Here is a 26,165-nt window from a genome sequence, read left to right on the forward strand (position 1 = left end):
CGGGAAGCTGTCCTTTTGCAGCTCCCCCTATTTTGTTGGCCCCCACATATCCAAGCCTGCTATCACAGGGCTAGAAAAATCAAGTGTGTTAACTTTCTACCAGTATAAATTCTAATGCTCATACTTATACATTATTGTGCTATGCTTATTCTGTTCTTATGCTTATATTTATGTATTACTTATACTGTGCTTTGCCAAGTAAACTCACCTTTTAATTGCCCAGTCTGACTACCATAGAATTGTTACAGCACAGAGGAGGCTATTTGGCCCATTGTGTCTGCACTGACTCTTCGAATAAGCAATTCACCTGTTGCCATTTCCAAGCTTTCTCCCCATAACTCTGCACATTCTTCCTTTTCAGCTACCAGTCTAATTCCCTTTTGAATGCTTCAAATGAGCCTGCTTCCACCACACTCTCAGGCAGTGCATTCCAAACCCTAACCACTCGCTGTGTGAAAACATTTATCCTTTTATCATGGTTTGCTTCTTTTACTAATTACTTTACTTTAAATCTGTCTCTCTTTTTCTCAATCCTTTCACCAGTGGGAGCAGTTTCTCACTATCTACTCTGTTGCGACCCTCATGATTTTGAATACCTCTATCAAATCTCTGAATCTTCTTTTCTCTAAGGAAACAGTCTTAACTTGTCCAATCCATCTTCATAACTGAAATTCCTCATCCCTGGGAACATTCTTGTGAATTTGTTTTGCACCCTTTCTAATGTCTTCACATCCTTCCTAAGGTTCGGACTCCGAACTGGAGGCAGTACCCTAGCTGAGGCCTAACTAGTGACCTATACAAATGTAACATAATCTCCTTATTCTTGTCCATATTATGCCCCTATTAATAAAGTCAAGGATACTGTATGCTTTACAGTATACAACCTGTCCTGCCGTCTTCAATTATTCATGCACACATAAAACCAGGTCCCTCTGTTCCTGCACCCTCTTTAGAATTGTACCCTTTTATATTGTCTCTCCATGTTCTTCCTACAAAAATGGAACACTTCACATTTCTCTGGGTTAAACTTCATCTGCCACCTGTCTGCCCTTTCCATCAACTTGTCTGTATCCTTTTGAAACTCCAGTTACTCATTGTAACTGAGTATCCTCCTCAGTTACAATGCTCCCAAATTTTTACGAGGTCTGTAGACTTTGAAATTACCCTGTACACCAAGGTCCAATCATTATATGTATCAGGAAAAGCAAGGGTCCCAGCACTGACCCCTGGAGAACTCCACTACCAGACCTTCCCACAACATGGAAAATATCCATTAACCACGACTCTCTGTTTCCTGTCTCTCAGCCAATTCCATGTCCGTATTGCTATTGTCCCTATTGTTCCATGAGCAATGTTCCGACAAACCATTCAGAATGTTTCAGCTTTTTCAATCTTCTACCTTTTTAATCAGTGACTGAATGTTTATAGCACAGAAACACAGAGGGCGGAATTCTCCCAAAAGCTTCTAAGACCTGAATTCACACTAGAATCTCCCACACTCTGTGCACTGCAGAGGCCACCAGCATGAATATCATTAGATTTCAGGGGGCGAGACCTATTCCCACCCGGGAGGCTGAAACCAGCAGGCTTGAACTGTCGACCTCCCATTTGCTGGCCAGTTTGATTGCTGCCCAGTCGGGAGCCCTGCAATGCTGACCCACAACCCCCCATGGCCCATTCGTGGCCACTCCCGACCAATCCCGGGCCCATCCCGTCCCGGACCGCCCTGAACTCCAGCCCTCCCCCCTCATTGTTTCCCCCCCCCAACAAAGCAAAGCCCTCCCCCCCCCCCCCCCTCTTTCCCCCCAACCCCCGCAATGCAGACACCCCTGCAGGCAGACCCCTCCCAAGGCTGCCCGATCGCTGGCCTCCCTCCTGCCCCACCGATCCCAATGCAAAGTGGCAGCGGGACCCCCCACCGATTGACCTTAGGCCCTGCTCCCTATGTCATGCCCCCTTGGCACTTCTCTATGCCTGGTGGGCAGTGCCAGGGTGCCACCTTGGGCAGTGCTGGGGGCTCAGGCTGGCACTTCATGGGTGCCCATGCCCGGGGGCACCACCTCCGCTCCCGCCAGACCCCCGGGGGGGCTCCGATTATTGCCCACCCCCCCCCCCTTTCACTCCAGCAGGGTGGGGCCACCAGCTCACCAGAAGTGGGGAGCTACTCTGAACCCGCCTGGAGTGAAACACTCTGGTGGGGTGGGAGATACCAGCGGGTCTGGAGAATTCAGTCCCGAGCACGCTAGTTACACTAAAATTAGATTGAAATAAAGATTTAATTGACTTACCTCTCTTCCTACCAGTTTCCAGCACGGATCTGATGGCACCGGAAATCCGGCGCCGGGAGATATCCGCACAGCAGGAACGCCGTGCGTGCCCGGCCGTGAGATTCTCCCACCCCACTGCACTAGAACATTAGCACAGCAGGATGGGAGAATCGCTCCAGCATGTATGAAATAACAGATTAAACATTTTTAAAATAATATTTTTCAACACCTTTTTTAGCCAGCTGGTTGTTATGTGAAATCAGCAACAGTATGACAATGGCCCAAATTTTCTTGTCAAAATAGCAAATGCGATTCGCCTCACTGTTATTATTTACATGAAAATGCTACAGCAGTTAAAAACAAGGGTCAGGTAAGCCATTAAACTCAAAAATCCAAAGATTGCTTTCCCAATTGGCTCCATCATTAGCTTTCTGAAAACAGGATCTTGCTATCTGCCTCAGTATCCAAATGTGTTGAAAGGATTGGAATTGCTGTACTTATGTGGAGTTATGAACTCAACTCATCATAGAAAGTTATCTTGTCCATTCTAGTTTCAGTCCTCTATGAATCTTATAAGTGTTAATTACTGCCAGTCACTCCCTAATTTATACTTCCTTCTCGGTCCTTATGCTGTTAATTTCACAATCCTACAAACTGATTGGCTAAAGAATCATAGAATCCCTACAGTACAGCAGGAGGTCATGCACCGACTCTCCAACGGAGTGTCCGACCCAGACCCTGTCCTCGTATCCCCAAATATTTACCCCACTAATCCCCCTAACCAGTGGTTAGACTACTGGCTCAGAGTGGCAGGGGCCCGGTTCAATTCCCGGTTTGGGTCACCGTCTGTGCAGAGTCTGCACGTTCTCCCCATGTTTGTGTGGGGTTCCTCCAGATGCTCCGGTTTCCTCCCACAGTCTGAAAGGCATGCTGGTTAGGTGCATTGGCCACGCTAAATTCTCCCTCAGTGTACCCAAACAGGCACTAGAGTGTGGTGACTGGGGGATTTTCAGTGATTTCATTGCAATGTGAATACAAGCCTACTTGTGACACAAATAATTATACAAAATAAAATCCCACACATCTTTGGATGCCGAGGGGCAATTTAGCATGGCCAATCAACCTACCCTGCACATCTTTGTTGTGTTTATTTAGGTCTCAGATGTCCCATTCCTATCCCTGGAATCTTAAATGAGAAAAACACAGATGCTTGAAAAATGCAGTCATCCTCACCCAGATCAATTAGTGGTATAATTTTACCCATAACTTTACACTAATAAATAATTAAAAAAATAAAAACCTGCACACCTTGGGACACTTTCAGCAACTTACCTCTCAAAAAAAACCCTCAAATGGACAAGTACAAGTCTAACTATTGATAGATATCATTAGATGCTGCACTGCAGTAAAATCAGGCCCATTATGCTTGCAGCAAAATTTCACTAGTTCATAGCGCAATGCTGCAAATAAGGTAACGTTCTTATAACCAACCAAAGTTCACAAGGGAAAACAACATCTCTTGAGTTTAGTTCTTGACCTATGATGCTGTGTTGAATTCAAATTCCCATTACAATTCTCTACCTTTCTTGACTACTAATCTAAATTCATTTGTACGGAATGCTGAAAATGGCCTATTCACATGTTCACTTGCAACTGCACACCTCGAAGCTACAAAATATATATGTGACCAATGGGTAACGTTATACCACTAATTGACCTGGGTAAGGGTGACTGTATTTTTCAAACACCTGCTTTTTCTCATTTTCAGACTTCTGGTCTCTTCCTCCGAGTTATTTTAATTAAGTCTTCAGGGTACTGCCAGACAGTGCCATTTCTGTCCTCTCATGGTCCATGCCACAGTAAAAGTGCAGTTGTTTAGTTCAAATGATGTTTCTTTATTTTTCTCTCTCTCTTTGTTTCTTTTTCTCTTCCCTTCCTTATGCGCTGTAACCTTACTGTCAATGTATGCTCAAGTTCATTTCTATGTTTAAACCCATTTTTACCTAAGCTTCTACATGGTTAAATCAAACAATGGTATTATTATTTGTGCCTTCATGAAGTATTTACTTGAAGCCTCAGTCTCTACAAAATGGCTGATCTGGAACTTGATATTTTAACCCATACCTGTGTGCTGGTCTTGGATTGTGGAGCCTGAGAATCTATCCTGGGATAGATTAAAATCATTCAATTAGTTGCATTGATCATAGTTTCAGCTCAGTTAAGGTTTCTTTTAAAATTTGAATTAAATTATTTAAAGTTCCATTTTGGTAAAATTTGTAATTACATTTTTAAAACTTGACAGTATGTATCTGTGTCTGTGTGTTGCAATAAAATGGCAAGTATATAGATTACATCCCAGTTTCAGCTTTTGGCCTTTATTGCAAAGGGGATTGATTATAAAAATAAGGAAGTCTGGTTGCAACTTGAGAGGACATTGGTCAGATCACACCTAAAATACTGTTTATAGTTTTGGTCTCCTTTCTTCAGGAGGCACATACTTGCATTGGAAGCAGCTCAGAACTGGTTCACTTGGCTGATTCCTGCGATGAAGGGATGAGAAAAGGTTGAGCAGGACAGGCCGGTACTCATTGGAGTGAGAAGAAGGAAAGATAATCTTATTGGAACATTTAAGATTCAGCTCTGACGAAGGGTCATTTAGACTCGAAACGTTGGCTCTACCCTCTCTCCACAGATGCTGTCAGACCTGCTGAGATTTTCCAGCATTTTTCTGGTTTTGTTTCCGATTCCAGCATCCACAGTATTTTGCGTTTATTTAAAATTCTTAGGGGGCTTGACTGGGTGAATGCTGAGAGCATGTTTCCCCTCGTGGGGGAATCTAGAACTAGGAAGGGTACGGTTTGAAATAAGGGGTCTCCCATTTAAGTGGGAGATAACAAAGAGTTTCTTTTCTCAGATGGCCGTTAGTCTTTGGAATTCTCTACCCTGGAGAACTGTGGATGTTGAGCCATTGAATGTATTCAAAACTGAGTTAGGCAGATTTTTGAACCAAAGGGAGTGAGGGTTGGGGAGCCTGGGGCAGAAAATGGGAAAGTGAAATAAAAGACAGTCAGATTAGACGTGAACTTATTGAATGATGGAGAAGGCATTATGGGCTGAATGGCCTGCTACTCCTATTTCTTATGAACTGTTTTTGTACTCTGTAAACTTCAGAAAAATCCTTCAGCTGAGAGTGGAATGAAAGACACAAAAAAAACCTACTTAATTTTTAATTTCAATTTTCAGACAAACATCTGTAAAATTCCCAGCCAACTATCTAATTTCTGTTTTTGTGGTAGTTTGAAAAGGTTCATGCCCTGAACAAGTAACTTATCTTTTTTGATTTGATTTGAATTATTATTGTCACTTGTATTAGCACACAGTGAAAAGTGTTGTTTCTTGCTCACTATACAGACAAAACATACCGTTCATTGGGAAGGAAACGAGAGTGCAGAATGTAGTGTTACAGTCATAGCTAGGATATAGAGAAAGATCAACTTAATGCCAGGTAGATCTGTTCAAAAGTTTGATGGCAGCAGGGAAGAAGCTGTTCTTGAGTCGGTTGGTATGTGACCTCAGACTTTTGCATCTTTTTCCCAATGGAGGAAGGTGGAAGAGGGAATGTCCGGGGTGAGCGGAGTCCTTAATTATGCTGGCTGCTTTGCCGAGGCAATGGGAAGTGTGGACAGAGTCAGTGGATGGTTTGTGTGATGGATTGGGCTACATTCACGACCTTTTGTAGTTTCTTGGGATCTTGGGCAGAGCTTATATTTTGAAAGTAAACAAAGCTTCGTTGAGGAAATGGATAGGAAGAAAAGGTAGGCACAGGGAGAGACAAGCTGAGAATGAGATGTTTCTCCTCTTACCACCCTTTATGGAGTAAAGAGCATGAGTTCATTTTAAATCAAAGACTTGGGAAATAATATTTGTTTTAATCTGTGAAGTATAGTTTTGATATAAGTTTTTCATTTGTTTTTCAAATTTCTTTTTCTGTTTTGGTGCTAGGTTTGAAACCAGCTCAGGGCAGTTTAACAACTACATCTGATCTCAAGGATAATCAGAGGGTACCTGCACCATTTCTAGTCTCTGCTACTTCTCCAGCTGAATCATGTGACTCCAACAATAGAAGTGAAGATGAACCTGAAAATGAGGAGACGAGCCAGATCAAGGTAAGTAGCTTACAGTGTGAAATCCTATTTCTTTATCAATGCCAGCTGCATTATATGGGATATATATATAAGGGGATATATATAGGAGAATTTCACAGTAATTTCTTGCAGTGTTAATGTAAGCCTTACTTGTGACTAATGATTAAACTTTACACTTTATTATATTCTCATTTTAAAGTGTTGTAATCTAATTGCATGGGAGGTTACATGGATGCCTTGGTTTGACATTTGCAGTTAATGAGTAAACGTTGTGGGGTCACATATAGCTGAAGCTATACCCATATATCTATATACATGTGTATAATTGAGTTAATTTAAAAGTGGGTGGGTGAATACCAGCGAGTTGAGCATAAAGCAGCGCAGTGGGCTGGGAACCTCAAGTAGAGGCTGCTTAATAGGCTTCCTGCTGGGCTCCGCGAGTCACTGGCCGCCAGATTTCTGGTGCCTTCAGCTCTGCGTCAGAAATTGGCATGGAGCTGTATAATTTATTCAAATGAGGATTAGCATCTTATTAGTGGGCCCAGGACTGAAGTCTCTGGGCCCGCTAGAGTCTCCCTGCCCACCGTCCAGGAGTGTTTTACTCCAACAGGGCTTACAACAGTTCACCACTAGCGGGGAGCTGGCGGCCCGAGCCCACTGGAATGAAAGGGGGCCATGGAGGCCCTCCAGGAGGTTGGGGGTACAGGGGGTACCTCCTGGGCATTGCTAGATTGGCGGTGCCAGCCTGGCCCCCTGGCACTCCTCAAGGGAGCAAAATGGCAATGCCCAGGTGGCACCTTGGCACTGCCAAATGGGGAGGGCACTATGGGGGCAAGGCCTCTGAGGGGAGATCAGTGGGGGTGGGGAGTCCCACTGCCACTCTGCACTCGGCGGTGACAGAGGGAGGGAGGCCAATGATCGGGGTGGGGGGGTAGAGAGAGAGAGATTGGGACTGCCAGGGTAGGGGAGTGAGAGATCGAGGCAGTCGGTTGAGACTGGCCGTTTGTGGGGGGGGCGGGAATCGGCCAGAGATGCAAGGTCGCAGAGCTGGCCATCAATCAGGAGGCCGGCAGTGCGGGGATACTACTCATGTGCCAATCTCCGCTCTGACAGACTGGCGCACGCACAGTGGCCCGCTCAGCGCTATGCTGCCAGCCTCTCCAGCGGGAATAGGGCTCATCCACTGATTTTTCACGTGAATCACACTAGTGCACTCTGCAGTGCACAGAGTGTGGGAGATTCATTTTGAAACTTCCGCAGAAAGAAACCAGCGAGATTTACCCAGTTTTTACGCAAATTCGGCACTTAGAATTTTTTGGGAGAATTCCACCCAGTGTACTTCGAAGACATTTGTGTAAGATTCATCGGTGCAGAATCTCATATAATTGCAAGTTGTACATGAAGGTTATTTTCCAAACATATGTTAATTTGTTCACCAGTCTCACTGGATTTCTAGTTGGCAGGAGGTACTGCTGAACCACTGGAGTCTTCGGTAATGGTGCTTCCACAGTGGTGTTAAGTGCAGTATAGAGAATTTCCAAATGATGTCCCAGCAACAATTAGAGAACAGCAATGTGTGTCCAACTCAGAATGAGTTGTGACTTGGTAAAGAGCCTGCAGTTGAAGATGTCTATGATAATTTCAGTCTTATCCTTTGTCGTGGTAATTGTCGGGAGGTTGGGAGATGTTGTTGAGGTCAATTTGGCAAATGGTTTCGGTGTGTCCTGCATACAGCAACCATAATGAGCCTATGGTAGCGGGCGTGGATGCTGAATTCAGTGGTTGAGAAAGCAGTGAAGCTAACTGCCTTGTCCTGGATATATTGAGCTTCTAATAGTTGTTGCAGCTATAGCAATCCAGTGTCCTGCTACTGTTTCCAGTATTAACCCCATGAATGTTGTTAGATTTATATTTTTATCTGTCCTCCTGAATTCTTGCCTCCTCCATCCTGGAAAGCTGACAAACCTTTTCACGTGAATGATGTGGAGTGAATGACTGACAGGAATCCTTGGTGCAGTTGGATTGTACATTTTATTTTTACTCACCCTTGGAGATAAAGCCCTTTGCCATTAGGTGGCACCCAAGTAATTCTGACCCATCAGTGTTGGCGCTAATCCTTTCAGACAGTACTTTATAATGAAGGGAACACTTGTTTTTATGCTGTTGCATTTGACAGCTTTGCTACTCATTTATTTTTGTGCCCCAATTCATTTAATTAGGTGGGTTGACAAATCATCAATGTTGTCTGCCTAGTTTGTATTAACAATATTCAGCACAGCTAAGAGATTTTTCCTTTCCATGCCATCCATATAATCTGCACCAAAATATGTGCCTTAAATTAGGCAACTGCTCTCATGTCCTGGGGAGAGAGAATGGAGCTAACGTTTAGAGTTTGGATCATCCAGACTCGAAACGTTGGCTCTATTCTCTCTCCACAGATGCTGTCAGACCTCCTGAGGTTTTCCAGCATTTTCTGTTTTTGTTTCGGATTCCAGCATTCACAGTAATTTGCTTTTATGCTCTCATGTCCTGAGTTGTCGGTTCAATTTAGGTAATATCATGGTTTGCCTTTAAGTCAGAAAGTTATGAGCTCAAACTTTAGTCCAGAACTTCAATACATTGTTATGGCTGACATTTCAGTTGGGTACCGAGGCAGTGTTGCATTCTTAGGGGAGCGGTCTTTTAAGTCTGATGTTAAACTGCATCCTAAATCCATCTGTTCCAGTGGCTCAGTTAGATGTTTAAAATGCCATGGCACTATTCAAAGAGCAGGCAGTTCTGGTATTCCATGTAACGATAGTAACAACACAAAGTACTTTGTGATGCTTCTAAAATATGCTTAGATGTTACATAAGTACAATTTTATTCCATTGTTCAAATAAATCATTAACTGAATAAACAAAGGAATGGGCTAATTTATAAAATAAGTAGTGTCTACTTCTGGGCTGGAAGAGAAAGGTGAAAAATATTGTGTTGCTCTCTCACTTGTTGCTCTGTTTAATTTGCAGATTTTGGACGGAATGGTTGATGCTTGTGTCAACACTGATGATGTTGATTTCAAGGTAGTTTGAATAATTACTTTTTTAGAAACGCAATGCAGTTTTTTGCTGTCTTTCTCCACTCTCGTTAACCCAGTTTTCATGCTGTTCTTTCTCCCTGGCAATATGAGTTTGAATTCACCTTAAACTGATGTGAAGTCTTCTCTCTGTGGGTCCTATGTGAAATGAGTTCAATAATTTCAACTCAGTTCCCACAGGGGATTGAGAGCAACACAAAAGTTGCCCTTATTTTGCCACCCACGGCCAGAGAGGCCATGAGGATTGGTCAAGTGAGAAGTAGAAAACACTCTCACCATTAGTACACAGATAATCCAACTGTTTGTCACTTAGTTTGAACATGGCCTCATTTTGCCGTGTAATGTACCGTGTGATGGAAAAGATAAGCATTTAAAATCTGTCTCTTGTTGATCCATACAGAACGCATTCATAACATTTCATACATAGTTCTCAAAATTGCAAAATAAAGGGTTATTTTAATTCAATCAATTAACTTTTTATTAGAATAAGTTCTACTCTTCTCTGTAGGAGACTTTCAAGAAAATAGAGGAAGAGAGGAATGGATTGATACATACCATTGAGGACCTGCGTGACAGTTGCAAACAAATAGAAAATGAAAGCCATCTTGAAATTAAAGCATGGAAACAAAGAATCCAAGAGAAAGAGAAACAGTGTGTGGTATGTGCCTAATGTTTATCATTAAACAAGTATCATGACGGGGCAATATGAAGCTACAGGGTTGCTTTAGTTTAAAGGAATAAGACATTTGCTTTGCATTTTGCGATTGCATAGGATATACAACACAGAAACAGGCCTTTAGGCCCAAACAGTCCATGTTGTGTTTATGGGCCACATGAGTCCCCTTTCTCATTTAATCCAACATTGTAACAATCTATCTCTTCTCATAAGTTTGTCTAGTTCCCCCTTAAGTGCCTATGTTTGCAAAGATATGTCTGGTACATTCAATATAATGCTTCAAGTCAAATGCAGGATGTAGAAATTTGTGTTAGTGCCAAAATGATTAATCAGTGAGCATGTTGGAATGTGAACAATTACTTAATTTAAATACTAACCCAGGTTTAGGCGTCACATGTGGCATCATATCGCTCTAACATCCAAGTGCGAGGAAAAAGCGCTTGTTAAAATCAACAGATGTCACTCAATGACCTTCTCTGACGAAACTGTCTATCCAACACCTCTTGACATTCAATGGCAATTTGAGAATTTGAATTTAGTTTTTTTAGTATTTGCTATCAGTAACATAAAACAGGTGCATCATTATATAAAGCTAACTAGTTCACTAATGCTCTTTAAGGAAAATAAACTTACTGTCCATATCAAATCTGACTATGCTTTGTTATGTTTATGTGTATTAATCTAAATCTGTACCAGAGCTATTTATAGAACATAGAACATAGAACATAGAACATTACAGCGCAGAACAGGCCCTTCGGCCCACGATGTTGCACCGACCAGTTAAAAAAAAAACTGTGACCCTCCAACCTAAACCAATTTCTTTTCGTCCATGAACCTATCTACGGATCTCTTAAACGCCCCCAAACTAGGCGCATTTACTACTGATGCTGGCAGGGCATTCCAATCCCTCACCACCCTCTGGGTAAAGAACCTACCCCTGACATCGGTTCTATAACTACCCCCCCTCAATTTAAAGCCATGCCCCCTCGTGCTGGATTTCTCCATCAGAGGAAAAAGGCTATCACTATCCACCCTATCTAAACCTCTAATCATCTTATATGTTTCAATAAGATCCCCTCTTAGCCGCCGCCTTTCCAGCGAAAACAATCCCAAATCCCTCAGCCTCTCCTCATAGGATCTCCCCTCCATACCAGGCAACATCCTGGTAAACCTCCTCTGCACCCTCTCCAAAGCCTCCACATCCTTCCTGTAATGTGGGGACCAGAACTGCACACAGTACTCCAAGTGCGGCCGCACCAGAGTTGTGTACAGTTGCAACATAACGCTACGACTCCTAAATTCAATCCCCCTACCAATAAACGCCAAGACACCATATGCCTTCTTAACAACCTTATCTACTTGATTCCCAACTTTCAGGGATCTATGCACACATACACCTAGATCCCTCTGCTCCTCCACACTATTCAAAGTCCTCCCGTTAGCCCTATACTCAACACATCTGTTATTCCTACCAAAGTGAATTACCTCACACTTCTCCGCATTAAACTCCATCCGCCACCTCTCGGCCCAACTTTGCAACCTGTCTAAGTCTTCCTGCAAACTACGACACCCTTCCTCACTGTCTACCACACCACCGACTTTGGTGTCATCAGCAAATTTGCTAATCCACCCAACTATACCCTCATCCAGATCATTAATAAATATTACAAACAGCAGTGGCCCCAAAACAGATCCCTGAGGTACACCACTTGTAACCGCACTCCATGATGAATATTTACTATCAACCACCACCCTCTGTTTCCTATCCGCTAGCCAATTCCTGATCCAATTTCCTAGATCACCCCCAATCCCATACATCTGCATTTTCTGCAGAAGCCTACCATGGTGAACCTTATTTATTTCCATACAATGGATCTTATAGTACTTTCAATAAATGAAAAAAGAAAAAGATTGCATTTAAATATTGTCCTTCATGACCTCAGAATGTTGCAAAGTATTTTACAGCTAATACAATACTTTGGAAATGCCATCATTGTTGTAGGGAAACATGGCAGCCAATATATGCACAGCAAGCTCCCACAAACGTATGAAAAAAAATTGTTTTGGTATTGTTGGTTGAGGGACAATAGAGTCACGACACCATGGAGAACATCCCTGGCTCTTTGAACACTTGTCATGCGGTCTTTTACATCTACCTGAGAGGACAGAAGGGGCCTTGGTTTAATGTCTTATCTGAAGGAAATAATTCAGTTGAATACCAGTTTGTGCAAAATTGTGCTATTTTATGGGATTGAGTTTTACAGGGTCCCCTCCCCCATAAATGTCAGGGCAGACCCACTTCCACTTGGCCAGCTCACCCCTCAGTCACGTAACAGCCATTGGGCTGTTAAATGGCTTGAAGTTGGCCTACTGCCTCCACTTGGAGAGGAAGACTCACCTCAGATTGCCAACCAATCAAATGGTTGGCAGCTTCCTGGTCCCAGGAGTGGCACCATGCTGGAACTGCAGTCAGTGCTGAAGAAGGCGTTGACAATGGAACTCGGACTTTAAAGTATGTCGGGGGTTTCCTTGAGGCCAGTTTAGCAAGTCCAGGTGAGGAGGTGGGGGCCAAAGTGGACTAGGCAGTGGGAGATGGGAAGTGGGGTTGGGAACACCTTGAGGTGAGGAGGACCCTCTGATGGGCACAGGAGGCCTAAAAGTAGGTACCCCACCTTGACTGGCCACCAGCCTGATCAGTGAAACCTGCTGGACTGCAAACTTGGCATGGGCTTCTCTTAACACGAGTAAACCCAAGACAGCGAAGGGAGGAGACCCTTGAATGACCGACAGTTGGCCTTTATGGACCTCAGTTGGTCTCCACAGGCAGACTGGACTGATGGCTCCCCGCTGCTGGTACAATTGCGAAGGGGCCAGATGGGTATGTGCCAGGACCGTTTCACAATTCTAAAGCCTATCTCCCCCCCCCCCCCCCCCGAAACACACACCCTCTGACTTGCCAACCCGTCAAAACATCCAGCCCCTGGTGTTTACCCGTACCTACTAAGTAACTGTGTCAAGACTCCCCACACCAATGTCATGAAGTACTCTTAGAATCAGCAGAAAGTGAGTGGAGAGTAAATTTGGGCTGGAGCCAGATCCATGTTGCAGAGATAAAAAAGCAGTGTGCCAATAATGGACCACAATTTAAATTTTAAAATCCCTAATATCGGAATGTGGGCTGGAATTTCCTGGCTGTTCACTGCGGTGGGATCTTCTGGTCCCGGTGACGGTGCACACCGCCGCAGGATTCCTGGCGGCGTGGGATGCAGTCAATGGGAAATTCCAGGCGATTCCGGTGAATGGCACCCTCCCCCCCCCCCCCCCACCCCCCCCTACCACATGAGAAACAAACCACGGGGATGCCAGGAAATCTCTCCCCCCCCCCTCCAACCCCGAGCATTTAATAGAAGAAGCAACTTTTAATAAGAATTTGGAAATTTGAAACACATTCTTGCAGAAGGAATTTTGTTGCTGTGATCAGTGTAATGAACCAGTGAAAGGGCTTAATATCAAAATAGATTTTCTGGAATTGTTAATGAGAGTACATCCTCCATTTCACATCGCTAAGTTATCAAAGAGCACAAAGTGATGCTTGGTATCAATATTTAATTTTGTTTTCTGCCTTAACCATCCATTAAACCCATTAGCCTACCCAACAATTTATTTCAAATGGGTACCATTTGGAACGTATGGATTTGATGGCCTGGGCAATTATCTGAAATTTATATGCAGTGCAGAACAGTGCTTTAAAGATAATTTTCAACTCCTTTCTGTAATTAAATAAATATAATGAAAATAAATGTAATGCTTCCACTGGAAGTGTTTCATGTTTTCTTTTTTAATTATTTGCATCACTGGCATAATTTTGTGTACTGCCTTGCACCGGATTAGCAGAAACTAATTGCAATTAAGCTAAATATTAGAAGTTAAAAGGATTAAAATAGATGGTTGGCCAGATGATTGCAATGCTATCAGACTAAATTTTGTATGCTGTGGATTTGACCTTTGCCTTAGGATACAGAGATCCCATACCTATGAGGCAAGTGTTTATTGTGCTTCCAGATCACTGCCGTGTTTCCATGAGCTAATCACTTTCAAGGGCAAATGCTTTTTTCCCCCTCTTTTGTGGAATGCTACCCTTTGTTTCAGAATATTTTGTTTCTGCAAACATGAAAGATTGCACCGTTTGGTAGAATTCTGATAATGGGATTAGGTCCTTTTAATTTATTTTCTAACCTTTGCCTCCTCAGAGGGTAATTAAAATATATTGCACTGTACACATCTTGATAGAGTACAATACGTCTCCAAGCTTAAGAATGCAACATTAGAAAGGGAACAGGCTTGCCATTGATTCTGATGGAGGGGGATGAGTGCGTGCAGTGCGCCTGCCTCTATCCATTGTATTGACTGCGTGTCTTTGTCAGACATTGTTCTGGAGCGCGAGCTGCCAGGTAAGGAAAGATGGGTCAGCTGCACCATGTGAATGTCACAAAGCAGAGGGACCAATTCTGAGATCAAACCAGGCCTGGTGCACAAGACAACCAGACAGGCGGGATATTCCCGACCACGTCTGCCGACAAGGAAGAAATTGGATAGCTGGCTGGCAGCCAGCTTCCAGAGATCGCAGTCCGCAAACACTGTGCATAAGTACAATTGTGTAACTCTAATTTTCCCTATTCTCCTGCTAGTTGTACTTGCTCTCCAGATCAGGCCTGCCCTGGGCAAACATTTTTATCTTTTCGCCAATGACTCCAGACTCCCTATTGGCAAAGACTGGTGAAAGCCCCTTTTCAGCCTGTTGTGAATCCTTGACCTGATAGCCCCCCTCTCTCTTTCTCTTTCTCTCTATCTCTCTCTCAGACCAGTATGTGTGAAGTTGGAATTGGGACTGCTTTGCTGAACTTTTATGTGGCAAGCTCATTCTCTTGGTTGTGCTGCACTTGATTGTAGGAATTTTCTCTACTTGTGCCCTAATCTCTGTATTCTTTAAAACTGCTTAGCTTTATTGACCAGCATCACTGAAAATTAGCATAAACAATTGTGTTGACAGCGTGCCCAGTTTGTAGTTAGAAAACCTTCCAACTGAGACAAAAATATTAATTTTAGGAATGTGGCTTGAATTAGTTTGGAGATAGTGGCTGCCACAATGTTTGGAGAAATCAGTCCCAGTGGTTCAACATTCTTGTATACAGTGCAGTGATATGTATTTATAAAGGGGCTTTAATGTAATAACACACCCTCGGTGCTTCTCAGGAACATTAAAATAAAACTGAGCCACAGAAGGAGATCTTAGATATGATGACCAAATGCTTGGTCATAGAATTAGGTATTAAGGAGTCTCTTAAAAATAGAGAGTGAGGTAGGAGAGGCAGCGAGCTTTATGGAGGGAATTCCAGAGCCAGCTGAAGACCTGGCCACCAACGGTGAAACAATTTAAATCAGGAATGTTCAAGAGGCCAGAATCTAAAAAGTGCAAATATCTTAGAGGGTTCCAGAGCTGGCGAACGTTGTAGAGGTAGGGAGGGTCCAGCCATGGAGGGATTTGAAAACAAGGATGAGAATTTTAAAGTAGAGGTGTTGCTTAACCAGGACCCAGTGTAAGTCAGCGAGCACAGGGATGATAGGGGCATAGGATTTAGTGTGATTAAGAATGCAAGCAGCAGAGTTTTGGATGTCTTCAAGTTTACAGGGGTGAGAATGGGGGAGGCTGGCCAGGACTCTGCTGGAATAGTCAAATGCATAGGTAACTAAAGACATGGAATATGGTTTCAGCAGCAGATGAGCTGAAGCTGGGGTAAAGATTGGCAGTGTTACAGAGGTGGAAATAGGCAAACTGAATGATTACGCAGATATTTGGTCACAAGCTCATCGTGGGGTCAGAACAGACTGGTTCAAGCCTCACAGAAGGATGAAATCAATGGCTGTGGAACTGAGTTTGTCCTGGGAACTGAGAATAATGGTATCGGTCCACAGTCTTGATAATAGTTGAAAAGAAACGAAGCAAAAACTCATGACCCACTTGTAGTTCAATAGTTTTATCCGTCTTAAGTAATCTAGAAACATTTCACTACAAATAATAAAAAAGTGCTATAATTATATTTATTCTTTCGCAAAACTTTTGGCCATTAATTTTCAGAAGTTTTTATCTTTGGCCACCCTCATCACTCGCTTCTGCAAGAATGTTCATGTTTCAATTACAGATTATCTTAATGTACTTATTTAAAAGACAATTTTCTTTATCCCTCAGGGCCTCCAGCAAGAAATTGTAAGCATCCAGCATCATCTCCAGGAGGAATCTTACAGGTTGCTCCAGGAACAGAAAAATCATCAAACGCAGATAATGAAAGTCAAAGAACAAATTAGAGTCAAAAAATCTCAATTTGAAGGGTACTATAGCATTTAAATAGAGTGCATTTGTGCATTGGCTGTAACAATTATTACTGTTAAAATTTGAGCTGTTTCCCAACTTTCCTCCCCTCTGTGTGTCAAAGTGCTGTGCGGTTTAAGTAAAAGAGAATAACTTGCCACACAATTAACAATTACTCTTTTACGCCAGCTTGCAACATGTAATCTTGCCTCTACCAAAAGGTGGAGAGTGCTTTGCTGTTGGATCGTGTAGTTCAAGATAAAATTAGTGAATAGAGAATGTACAAAATTAATAATTACACATGCAAAAGACTACATGCAATCAACAATGTAGGTATTGACTTGCACAAAACTTTATTCTGTCTCAAATGTTTAAATTTTCTCAAATTTTAGAACCTTTTTCAGAATCATTTAACTGAGACGTGAACAAAAGTTATGCAGGTGTTTCTTTGTCCCGCAGAATTGTGTCTCACCACCATGACAAGGAAATAGAGGTTGCAACAAATACAACTGCAGAGTGGGGAAAACTGGCAGCAATTATATTTATTCCAGACAAGTTATTGACCACATCAAAAGTCCCCTCACCATAATCATATGAGAGTGTTGTTCACCCACTTGATTTTTCAACCAACACATTTATGAAATGTGATTACTTTTAACACCTGATTTAGGCGTCAGATAGGTTGGTACTGATTTATTATAATCTAGATCTGCATGCCAGCTTTTTTCTGCCAAATGCTATAAGGGGCTACCTTGAAGCTGAATTGTATATTTTTGATGTTGTTGCTGGCTGCAGGAAGTGGCAGCAATGCATAACCTGCCCAACTGGGGGCTCACTCGCCAAACTTCAGTGGAAGGACTTCCATGTTCTTGCCCACATGTAATTTTACACATTAGAGTGAACAGGGTTGACATATTGAATGGCCTGCCCTTATTCTGTACTTTGTAACTTAACTAAAAGTGGATTTTCATTCACGTTGTGCATCTTAGAAAGAATGAATCCCTACACACTGGGTGAGTTCACTGTTTTGTGTCACTCCTCCAATACCCAGTACCAAAATGATGTGTTTTACAGTAAAAAGCAAGACATTTTCAACTGGGTTTCTAGGCATTGTCAAGATTGATTTCAGAGTGAAATTTGTTCATCCCCTAAGATATTCATTACCCTTCTGTCTCTTCAATACTTTTGAGCAATAATTATTTCCACCTCCCAGCCCACATAGATCTTCAGTACTCTGAGACCTTTTAAATAATATTCTGCTTTTTTATTCATGTGATCGAAGTGAATGAATTCGCAGTTGCCTACATTTTACACCATTTGCCATCTTGTCCTCTCACTTAGGCTGCAAGTAGATAGACAGATTATCTGTTTCTTCCCCAGAACTTAGTTTCCCAGCTCGCTTGGTATCCTCATCAAACTTTGATATATCACTCTTTGTCTTTTCATCTAAGTCATTAATGTAGATTGTAAATAGCTGAGGCCCCAGCACTGATCCTTGTGGCACTCCACCATTCACAGCCTGCCGACTTGAACAGCTGCCCCATTTATGCCCACTCTCTGCTTTCTATCTGTAAACCAATCCTCTATCCTTGTTAAAATATTATCCCCAATTCCATGAGTCCATATCTTGCCTATTAACGTTTTGTTTGGCACCTTATCAAATGCCTTTGGAAGTCCAGCTACTCTATATCCACTGGGGAACCAGTAGATGTAGAGTACCAGTGTTTATCTGCCCTATTAATTACATTCTCAAAAGCTCTAATATATTTGTCAAACAGGATTTCCCTTTTGTAACCCCATGTTGACTTGTTCTAGTCATATTATGCTTTGCATCAACCATTAAAAAAGCACAGCATCCTCTCAGTGAAACCTATCTGAACAAGACAAGCAACTGTAGAGCTGTAACAGAAATAGATTGAAGAACTATCATTGAGCAACATGATCAGAACTAAGAAGTATCAATTAAGATATTTCATCCAGTGTCAAATCAGGTACTGAAAATGAAGTAGAAAGTAGAAGATTGAATTGAGAAAGAAATTATAGAAAAGGAAAAAAAATTAAATTAATTAAAATTTTAATCTGCAGCACTAATTAATTTATTCGTTTAACTGCATAATTACCAAAAAATACTGATTTAAATAATCCAGACTGGGAAAGTAAGATTTCCAGAACACAATGTGAAACTTGACTGGTAAAAATTAAACTATTTTATCAATGTTCCATAAGTTCTTTTTCTTTCCACCACATTGTATATGGGGTGAAATCCCAGGTTTACTGTCAGAAAGTGGTATAGCTACCCTATTTCCTGTGAGAAAAAGCATAACTGGATACCTGTAAAGTCAATTGAGTTAGATCTGGGCGGCACAGTAGCACAGTGGTTAGCACTGCTGCTTCAGGGGCCTGGGTTCGATTCCCGGCTCGGGTCGCTGTCTGTGTGGTTGGTGCAGACTCGATGGGCCGAATGGCCTCTTTCTGCACTGTAGGATTCTATGATTCTATCTTGGAAGAGAGTCTAACCTAGTAAGATTTAATCCAACAATTCATGCTACCAGTCAGTTGATGGAATGTTTGCAGCATCGAACTTCTTTTGATCCAGTTTCTGCGTAACATAGATGTTTTGCCTGTGATGGATATGCATGTAACTACCAGATACTTTGTCCAGTAAAGTGGTGTGGGGGGGATTGTAAATTGGCAGTGTTCAATTGTCAGTCAAACTAAGTAGGAACGCAGGATAGCCTGTATATTGGAGTTAAAATCAGAATGTCATTCAGGTGGTGTGAGGGTCTGACAATTCTGAGTTGTATGCAAATCTTGTGTTTAAAAATGAGGTGATTTGACACAGATTAAAACCCTCCTTGCAGTAGCTGAGGCAAAGAGAAGATTGATAATAAGCCAACAATAATTACTGTTTTTCATAATAACAAGGGGAAATAAAAAATTCATTATCTTGCTTCAGAGACGTAAAGGTTTGTCTTCCTCAGACTTGGTCTCAACGAACAGTTTGGTTTACAAGTTAACCAATGAGTCCCTGAACAGAGAAAAGGCTTGAGCGAGGAATAGCTACCCTATTTCCTATAAGAAAAGGCATAACTGGATATCTGCAAAGTCAGTTGAAATAGATCTTGGAAGATTTGATTTGATTTGATTTATTATTGTCACATGTATTAGCATACAGTGAAAAGTATTGTTTCTTGCGGGCTACACAGACAGAGCATACCGTTCATAGAGAAGGAAATGAGAGAGTGCAGAATGTAGTGTTACAGTCATAGCTAGGGTGTAGAGAAAGATTAACTTAATGCAAGGTAAATCCATTTAAAAGTCAGACAGCAGCAGGGAAGAAGGTGTTCTTGAATTGGTTGGTACGTGACCTCAGACTTCTGTATCTTTTTCCCGAAGGAAGAAGGTGGAAGGGAGAATGTCTGGGGTGCGTGGGGTTCTTAATTATGCTGGCCGCTTTGCTGAGGTAGCGGGAAGTGTAGACAGAGTCAATGGATGGGAGGCTGGTTTGTGTGATGGATTGGGCTACATTCACGACCTTTTGTAGTTCCTTGCGATCTTGGGCAGAGCAGGAGTCATACCAAGCTGTGATACAACCAGAAAGAATGCTTTCTATGGTGCATCTGTAAAAGTTGGTGAGAGTCGTAGCTGACATGCCAAATTTTGTTAGTCTTCTGAGAAAGTAGAGGCGTTGGTGGGCTTTCTTAACTATAGTGTCGGCATGGGGGGACCAGGACAGGTTGTTGGTGATCTGGACACCTCCCACCGCCCAAGCCACGGAGTTTGGAGATGGGTTTCGTGGGATTAATGGTGTTGAAGGTTGAGCTGTAGTCAATAAATAGGAGAGTCTAACCTAGTCAGATTTAATCCAACAATTCATGCTACCCAGTTAGTTGATGGAATGTTTGCAGAATCAAACTATTGCCATAACCTCAGGAAAAAAAATCAAGGCTGAAGCTGTTTCAACTGACAAAATAACATAAGTGATAGAAGTGGTAGTTAGAGGTCGTTTCAACATTCAGCTTCTCTTGAGAAATGAATTAAAATTATGATGAAGAAATTCATTGCATCCGCCTCTCGACTTAATGCACATTCTGAAATCTGTAGACCACAAAAACATGATAAATATGTGAGTAATCAACAATTGTTTTTAATTCTCGCATATTGCAGAATTTTCAATTGCATGAGGGGGCGGGTAAGCCCACAATTAACTGACACCCATTATCAGTTTGCTGGTATGTTCCCACCCACAGCCCATTTTGGAACATGCCAGTTTGGGTAAGAAATGGCTGCCCGCCTGCAAGTGGCATTTGGAATTTTCCAATTGACAGGTGGGTCATCCGCAGTGGCCAGAATCCAGCCAGGGGATGGAGGTGGCCACCCAGCATCAGATAAGGGGACAAAACTCCAGTTGACTCTTTAAACCTTCCCCTCCCAATCTTCAAAGTGGTCAGTTTTTAATTGGAGAAATGTTATAAGCTTTAAGAGGGCACCTCCATCTTTAAGGTTCTCTCTGTCACACGCCTCCATCAACAACACTGACTTCCGACAGTGGGGCTGCTGCTCTTCTTCAGCGCTTAATGATATTCCTGCCTTGGAAACCCACACGCCATCCTTAACTGGATTACAATTATACACTTGGCCATGAAATTTGACTATTACCTTTCCAAAACAAATGAACAGTGATTGCTAAAAACTAAAACAAGCCCCAGTTGTTCAATTGCGGAATAGTGCAATCTAAGATAATAAGGACATGGCACAGTGAGAATAGTTTTCATTTGTCTAGCAAAGAGCCAGCAAGGGAAGGCAGACAGAAAGGCCAACCTCTGTGATAATTAAATGCTAACTCCCCTTGGAAGAATTATTTATTTCAGCCAGTTGCAAAACTTTGCCCAATGGGTATATGATGCAAGTTGTGATGCCTTTGTAAGTCACAGCATGCCAGTTGTATACCCGAGGCACAAAGCTGTTAAATATGTTAAGATATAGATATTTCAGAATTCTCCAGGGGTTTTTGTGGGGATTTCTTATGCACTTCATTATTTTTTCAGATATGAGAAATCAATAAATGACAAGATTGAGGAAATTGAGAGATTAAGAAAAGAGCAGCAAAATGAACAGTAAGTACTGTATTTTAACCCTTTAAAGCTAGTAATTTTAAAATATTGTTGGTAATTCTCCTGCAGTGAACAGAAATGAGTTTGAACTTATGTAGTAATCCAGGGTAAATCTATACTCTAGACAAGGCTAGTTGAACTTTTGAGGTTCAAGAACCATAGAGTCATCGAGGTTTACAGCATGGAAACAGGCCCTTTGGCCCAACTTGTCCATGCAGCCCCTTTTTCTCTCTGCCCCCAGAAAAGAAAAAACATATGTTCAGGCGGGGAAAGAAATGGTGGAAGGTTTGTTGTGGAGCAATTGAAACAATTTTCCCAAGAATGTGTACATGAATTATAAAAAGAATGAAGGCTTATTCTTTTAAAAGAGAAACCTCCTTTAGTAGTGCAACATAGCCAAGGACAGTGATTCTTCATGCACATCCAGTCGTAAAATTACAGTGAAGTCAAAACATTTAGATTTAAATGTAGCAGAATGCAAGATAGGTTGCCTGTTTTGTGGTGGCTGATAGTGTCCTTTGTTATTCTCCATTCCTCACATCGAAACTGTGCGCGTAGGCATTGCAGCTAAACAAAAGATTCAGAGAGGCACATTTTTGCTATATACAGCTAGCCAGTCATAAGTTGATCCATCCCTTCTCTAGACTAACAGTGCGACAAAAATCAGTGGAATATTTTATCAGCAATGCATTGTATTTCTAATTGTCACTATTATAAAATATTTTTAATGGTCATCGTAGGTAGCCATGCCCTCAGCTGGGAAGAAATCCTGCCCTAATCCCTAAACGGGAAAACCAACTTCAATGGGGTAAGGACAGATCTGGGCTAAATAAATTGTAGGCAAAGAGGGATGGCACGGTGGCGCAGTGGTTAGCACTGCTGCCTCACAGCGCCAGGGACCCGGATTCAAATCCGGCCTCGGGTGACTGTCTTTGTGGAGTTTGCACATTCTTGCCATGTCTGCGTGGGTTTCCCCACACTCCAAAGATGTGTGGGTTAGGTTGATTGGCCATGATAAATTCCTTCTTAGTATCAGGGGGACAAGAAGGGTAAATGCTTGGGGTTATGGGGATAGGACCTGGTTGGGATTGCTATCAGCATGGGCTCGATGGGCCAAATGGCCTCCTTCTGCACTGTAGGAATTCTATGATTCTATGAAAGATCGGTTGGAAAAAAGGTAACTGAACAATGGACTATCTTTGAGCGGATTCTGGCACAGTCAAGTTATAGTCCCTCAGAAGGGAAAGGGAGGGCAAACAAATCCAGGGAACTCTGGATACATGAATGCAGCAGGCATGGCTGAGGTATTAAGTGAATACTTTGCATCTTTCTTTACGAAGGAAAAGATTAGGCCAAGGTGAAAGTGAAGATAATTCAGATGCTAGAATGGTTAAAAATTGATGAGGAGGAGCTATTAAATGGGTTGTCTGTACTTAAAGATGATTAGGTACCAGACCAGATTAGATGCTTCCTTCAATGGATACTGAGGGAAGTTGGACTGGAAATTGCCAGAATTTTCCAGTCTTCCTCAGATATGGGTACTGAATAGGATAGAGAACTGCAAATGTTACACCCTTGTTCAAAAAACGCTGTAACAGTAAGCCCAGCAACCAATGACCAGTCAAATGAACTTTGGTGATTGGGAAATTTCTAGAACCAATTACTGGGGCCAAAATTAAAAGTCACAAACTTCTGGGCGCTTACTTAAATAAGAAAAGCCAGCATGGATTTCTTGAGGGAAAATTGTGTTTAACTAATTGGCTGAAGCTTTTTAAAGAGATAATAAAGAAGGCTGATGAGGACACTGCTGTTAATGTTGTGTACGTGGACTTGCATGTCATTTGATACAGTGCCGCACAACCAACATGGTGACCAAAATTAGAGCTCATGGAATAAAAGTACAGTAGCAGCATTGATATGAAATTGGCCAAGTGACAGAAAACCAAGCGTACTGGTTAATGGATGCTTTTCAGACTGGAGGAAGGTTTTAAATGGAGTTTGCAGGGGCTGGTGTTGGGACACTTGCTCTTCCTGATGTATATTGATGACCTATACCTTGGTGTACAGGGCACAATTTTAACATTTGCAGATGATACAAAACTTTGAAGTATTTTGAACTGTGATTTTATTTTTATTTATTATTGTCACATGTATCGAGATACTGTGAAAAGTATTGTTTTTTGCGCGCTATATAGACAAACCATGCCATTCATAGAGTGCATGGGAGAGAAGGAAAGGAGAGGTGCAGAATATAGTGTTACAGTCACAGAGAAAGATCAACTTAATATAAAGTAGGCCCATTCAGAAGTCTGATGGCAGCAGGAAGGAAGCTATTCTTGAGTCGGTTGGTATGCGATCTCAGACTTTTGTATCTTTTTCCCGAAGGAAGAAGGTGGAAGAGAGTATGTCCGGTGTGCGTGAGGTCCTTGATTATGCTGGCTGCTTTTCCAAGGCAGCAAAAGGTGTTGACGGAGTCAATGGATGGGAAGCTGGTTTGCGTGATGGACTGGGCTACGTTCACAATGTAGAACTTCAGAAGGATAAATTGGCACAATGGGTGGACAGGTAGCAAGTGAAGTTCAATGCAGAGAAATAATTCATTTTGGTAGGAAGAACAAAGACAATATAAAATTAAGGGAAGGGCTGCAGGAGCAGAGGGACCCGGCTGTAAATGTGGATTAGTCATTGAAGCTGGCAGGATAGATGAGATGGTGGTCAATAAAGCATACAGTATCCTAGGCTTATTAATAGGGACATAAAATACAACAGAAAGGAGGTTATGTTGAAATTGCACAAGACACTAGTCGGGCCTCAGCTGGAGTATAGTGTCCATTGACATTCAATGGCATACCATCACCAAATCCCCCAATATCAATATCCTGGGGGTTACCATTGACCAGAAACTCAACTGCACTAGCCATATAAATAATGTGGCTACAAGAGTGGTTAGAGACTAGTAATCCTGTAGCAAATATCTAACCTCCTGACTCCCAAAAACCTATCTACAGTCAGGAGTGTGATGGAATATTCTCCCTTTTCCAGAGTGAGTGCAGCTCTAACAATACTTAGGACGTTTGGCACCATCCAGGATAAAGTAGCACACTTGACTGGCATCCCTTCCACAAAAACACTTGCTGCCTCCACCACCAACGTATAGTTGCAGAAGTGCATGTCATATAAAAGATGCACTGCAGCTCTCTGGATGACCAATTCACTTAGTGTCATGCTTCTCCGATCTCCCTGTAACTGCACATTCCTCTTTTTCAGATAACAGTCTAATTCCCTTCTGATTGCTTCAATTGAATCCACCTCCACCACGCTCTCAGTCAGCGCATTCCAGACTTTAAAACTCACTGCATGAAGATGTTTTTTCTCATGCTGCTTTTGCTTCTTCGGACTCTTTAGACAGCACCTTCTAAACCTGAAACTTTCACCACCTAGAGGGACAGGGGCAGCAGATATGTGGGAAAACTACCATCTGGAACTTCCCCTCCATGCCACTCACCATCCAGACTTTGAAATATAACACTGTTTCTTCACTGTCGCTGGGTCAAAGTCCTGGAACTCCCTTCCTAACACCACTGTGGATGTACCTACACCATATGGGCTGCAGCGGTTCAAAAAGGCAACCCTCGGGCAACACCTTCTGAAGGGCGAGTTAGGATGGGTAATGAATGTTTGCCTAACCAGCGCAGCTCACATCCTGTAAATGAATTTTAAAAAAAGTTCTGGGCACAGTACTTTCGGAAGGATGTGAGGCATTGAAAAATGTGCAGAAAAGCTTCACAAGAATGTTTCCACGGGTGAGGAACTTCAGCTACTGAAGATAGATTGGAGATGTTCAGAAGAGAAGGTTGAGAGGAGGTTTGATAGATTTATTCAAAATCATGAGGGGGCTGGTCAGAGTGGATAGGGGGAAAACTCATGACAGGATCGAGAACAAGGGGGCGCAGATTTAGAGTAATTAGCCGAAGAAGCAAAGGCAGCATGAGAAAAAACATCTTCATGCAGTGAGTTTTAAAGTCTGGAATGCGCTGACTGAGAGCGTGGTGGAGGTGGATTCAATTGAAGCATTCAGAAGGGAATTAGACTGTTATCTGAAAAAGAGGAATGTGCAGTTACAGGGAGATCGGAGAAGCATGACACTCAGTGAATTGGCGAGAGAGAGAGCCGTGCAGACACAGTGGGCTGATTGACCTCCTCTGCACTGTAACAATTCTGTAACTCTGCCATCCTCTCTACTTCTCTTTCCTCCTAAGGCTTAATAAAACCTACCTCTTTGTCCAAGATTTTGGACTCTGCTCCATTATCTCCTGAGGTGCCTTGGTGTCTGTTTCATAATGTCGCCTCTAAAGCACTTGGCAACATATTATTGAAGTTAAAGGTTCTATATAAATACAAGATGCTGCTATTATCCTGAAATAACTGGTCTGCATTATCTTTCACCTGCAGTTTCAGAGCTATAGATTGCAAGAGTTATATCTGATAGGAGACAAGTTCAATTGGAAATAACAAGTGTA

At 42.3% G+C, this 26,165-nt stretch overlaps 1 protein-coding gene across 3 annotated transcripts in view; it reads left to right on the forward strand.

Annotated features, from left to right (window-relative positions):
- LOC144506594 (E3 ubiquitin-protein ligase DZIP3-like) overlaps positions 1 to 26,165 on the forward strand; it is a 144,215-nt gene that overhangs the window by 71,264 nt on the left and 46,786 nt on the right. For all 3 annotated transcript variants that reach the window (XM_078232930.1, XM_078232933.1, XM_078232931.1), the window contains 5 exons: positions 6,270 to 6,433; positions 9,421 to 9,474; positions 9,997 to 10,146; positions 16,412 to 16,551; positions 21,580 to 21,648. In XM_078232930.1, the coding sequence (XP_078089056.1) occupies positions 6,270 to 6,433; positions 9,421 to 9,474; positions 9,997 to 10,146; positions 16,412 to 16,551; positions 21,580 to 21,648 (577 nt within the window). The remainder of the gene's footprint in view (positions 1 to 6,269; positions 6,434 to 9,420; positions 9,475 to 9,996; positions 10,147 to 16,411; positions 16,552 to 21,579; positions 21,649 to 26,165) is intronic.

Source organism: Mustelus asterias, chromosome 17 (genome assembly GCF_964213995.1).
Source record: "Mustelus asterias chromosome 17, sMusAst1.hap1.1, whole genome shotgun sequence".
In the NCBI taxonomy this organism is placed as follows: domain Eukaryota; kingdom Metazoa; phylum Chordata; class Chondrichthyes; order Carcharhiniformes; family Triakidae; genus Mustelus; species Mustelus asterias.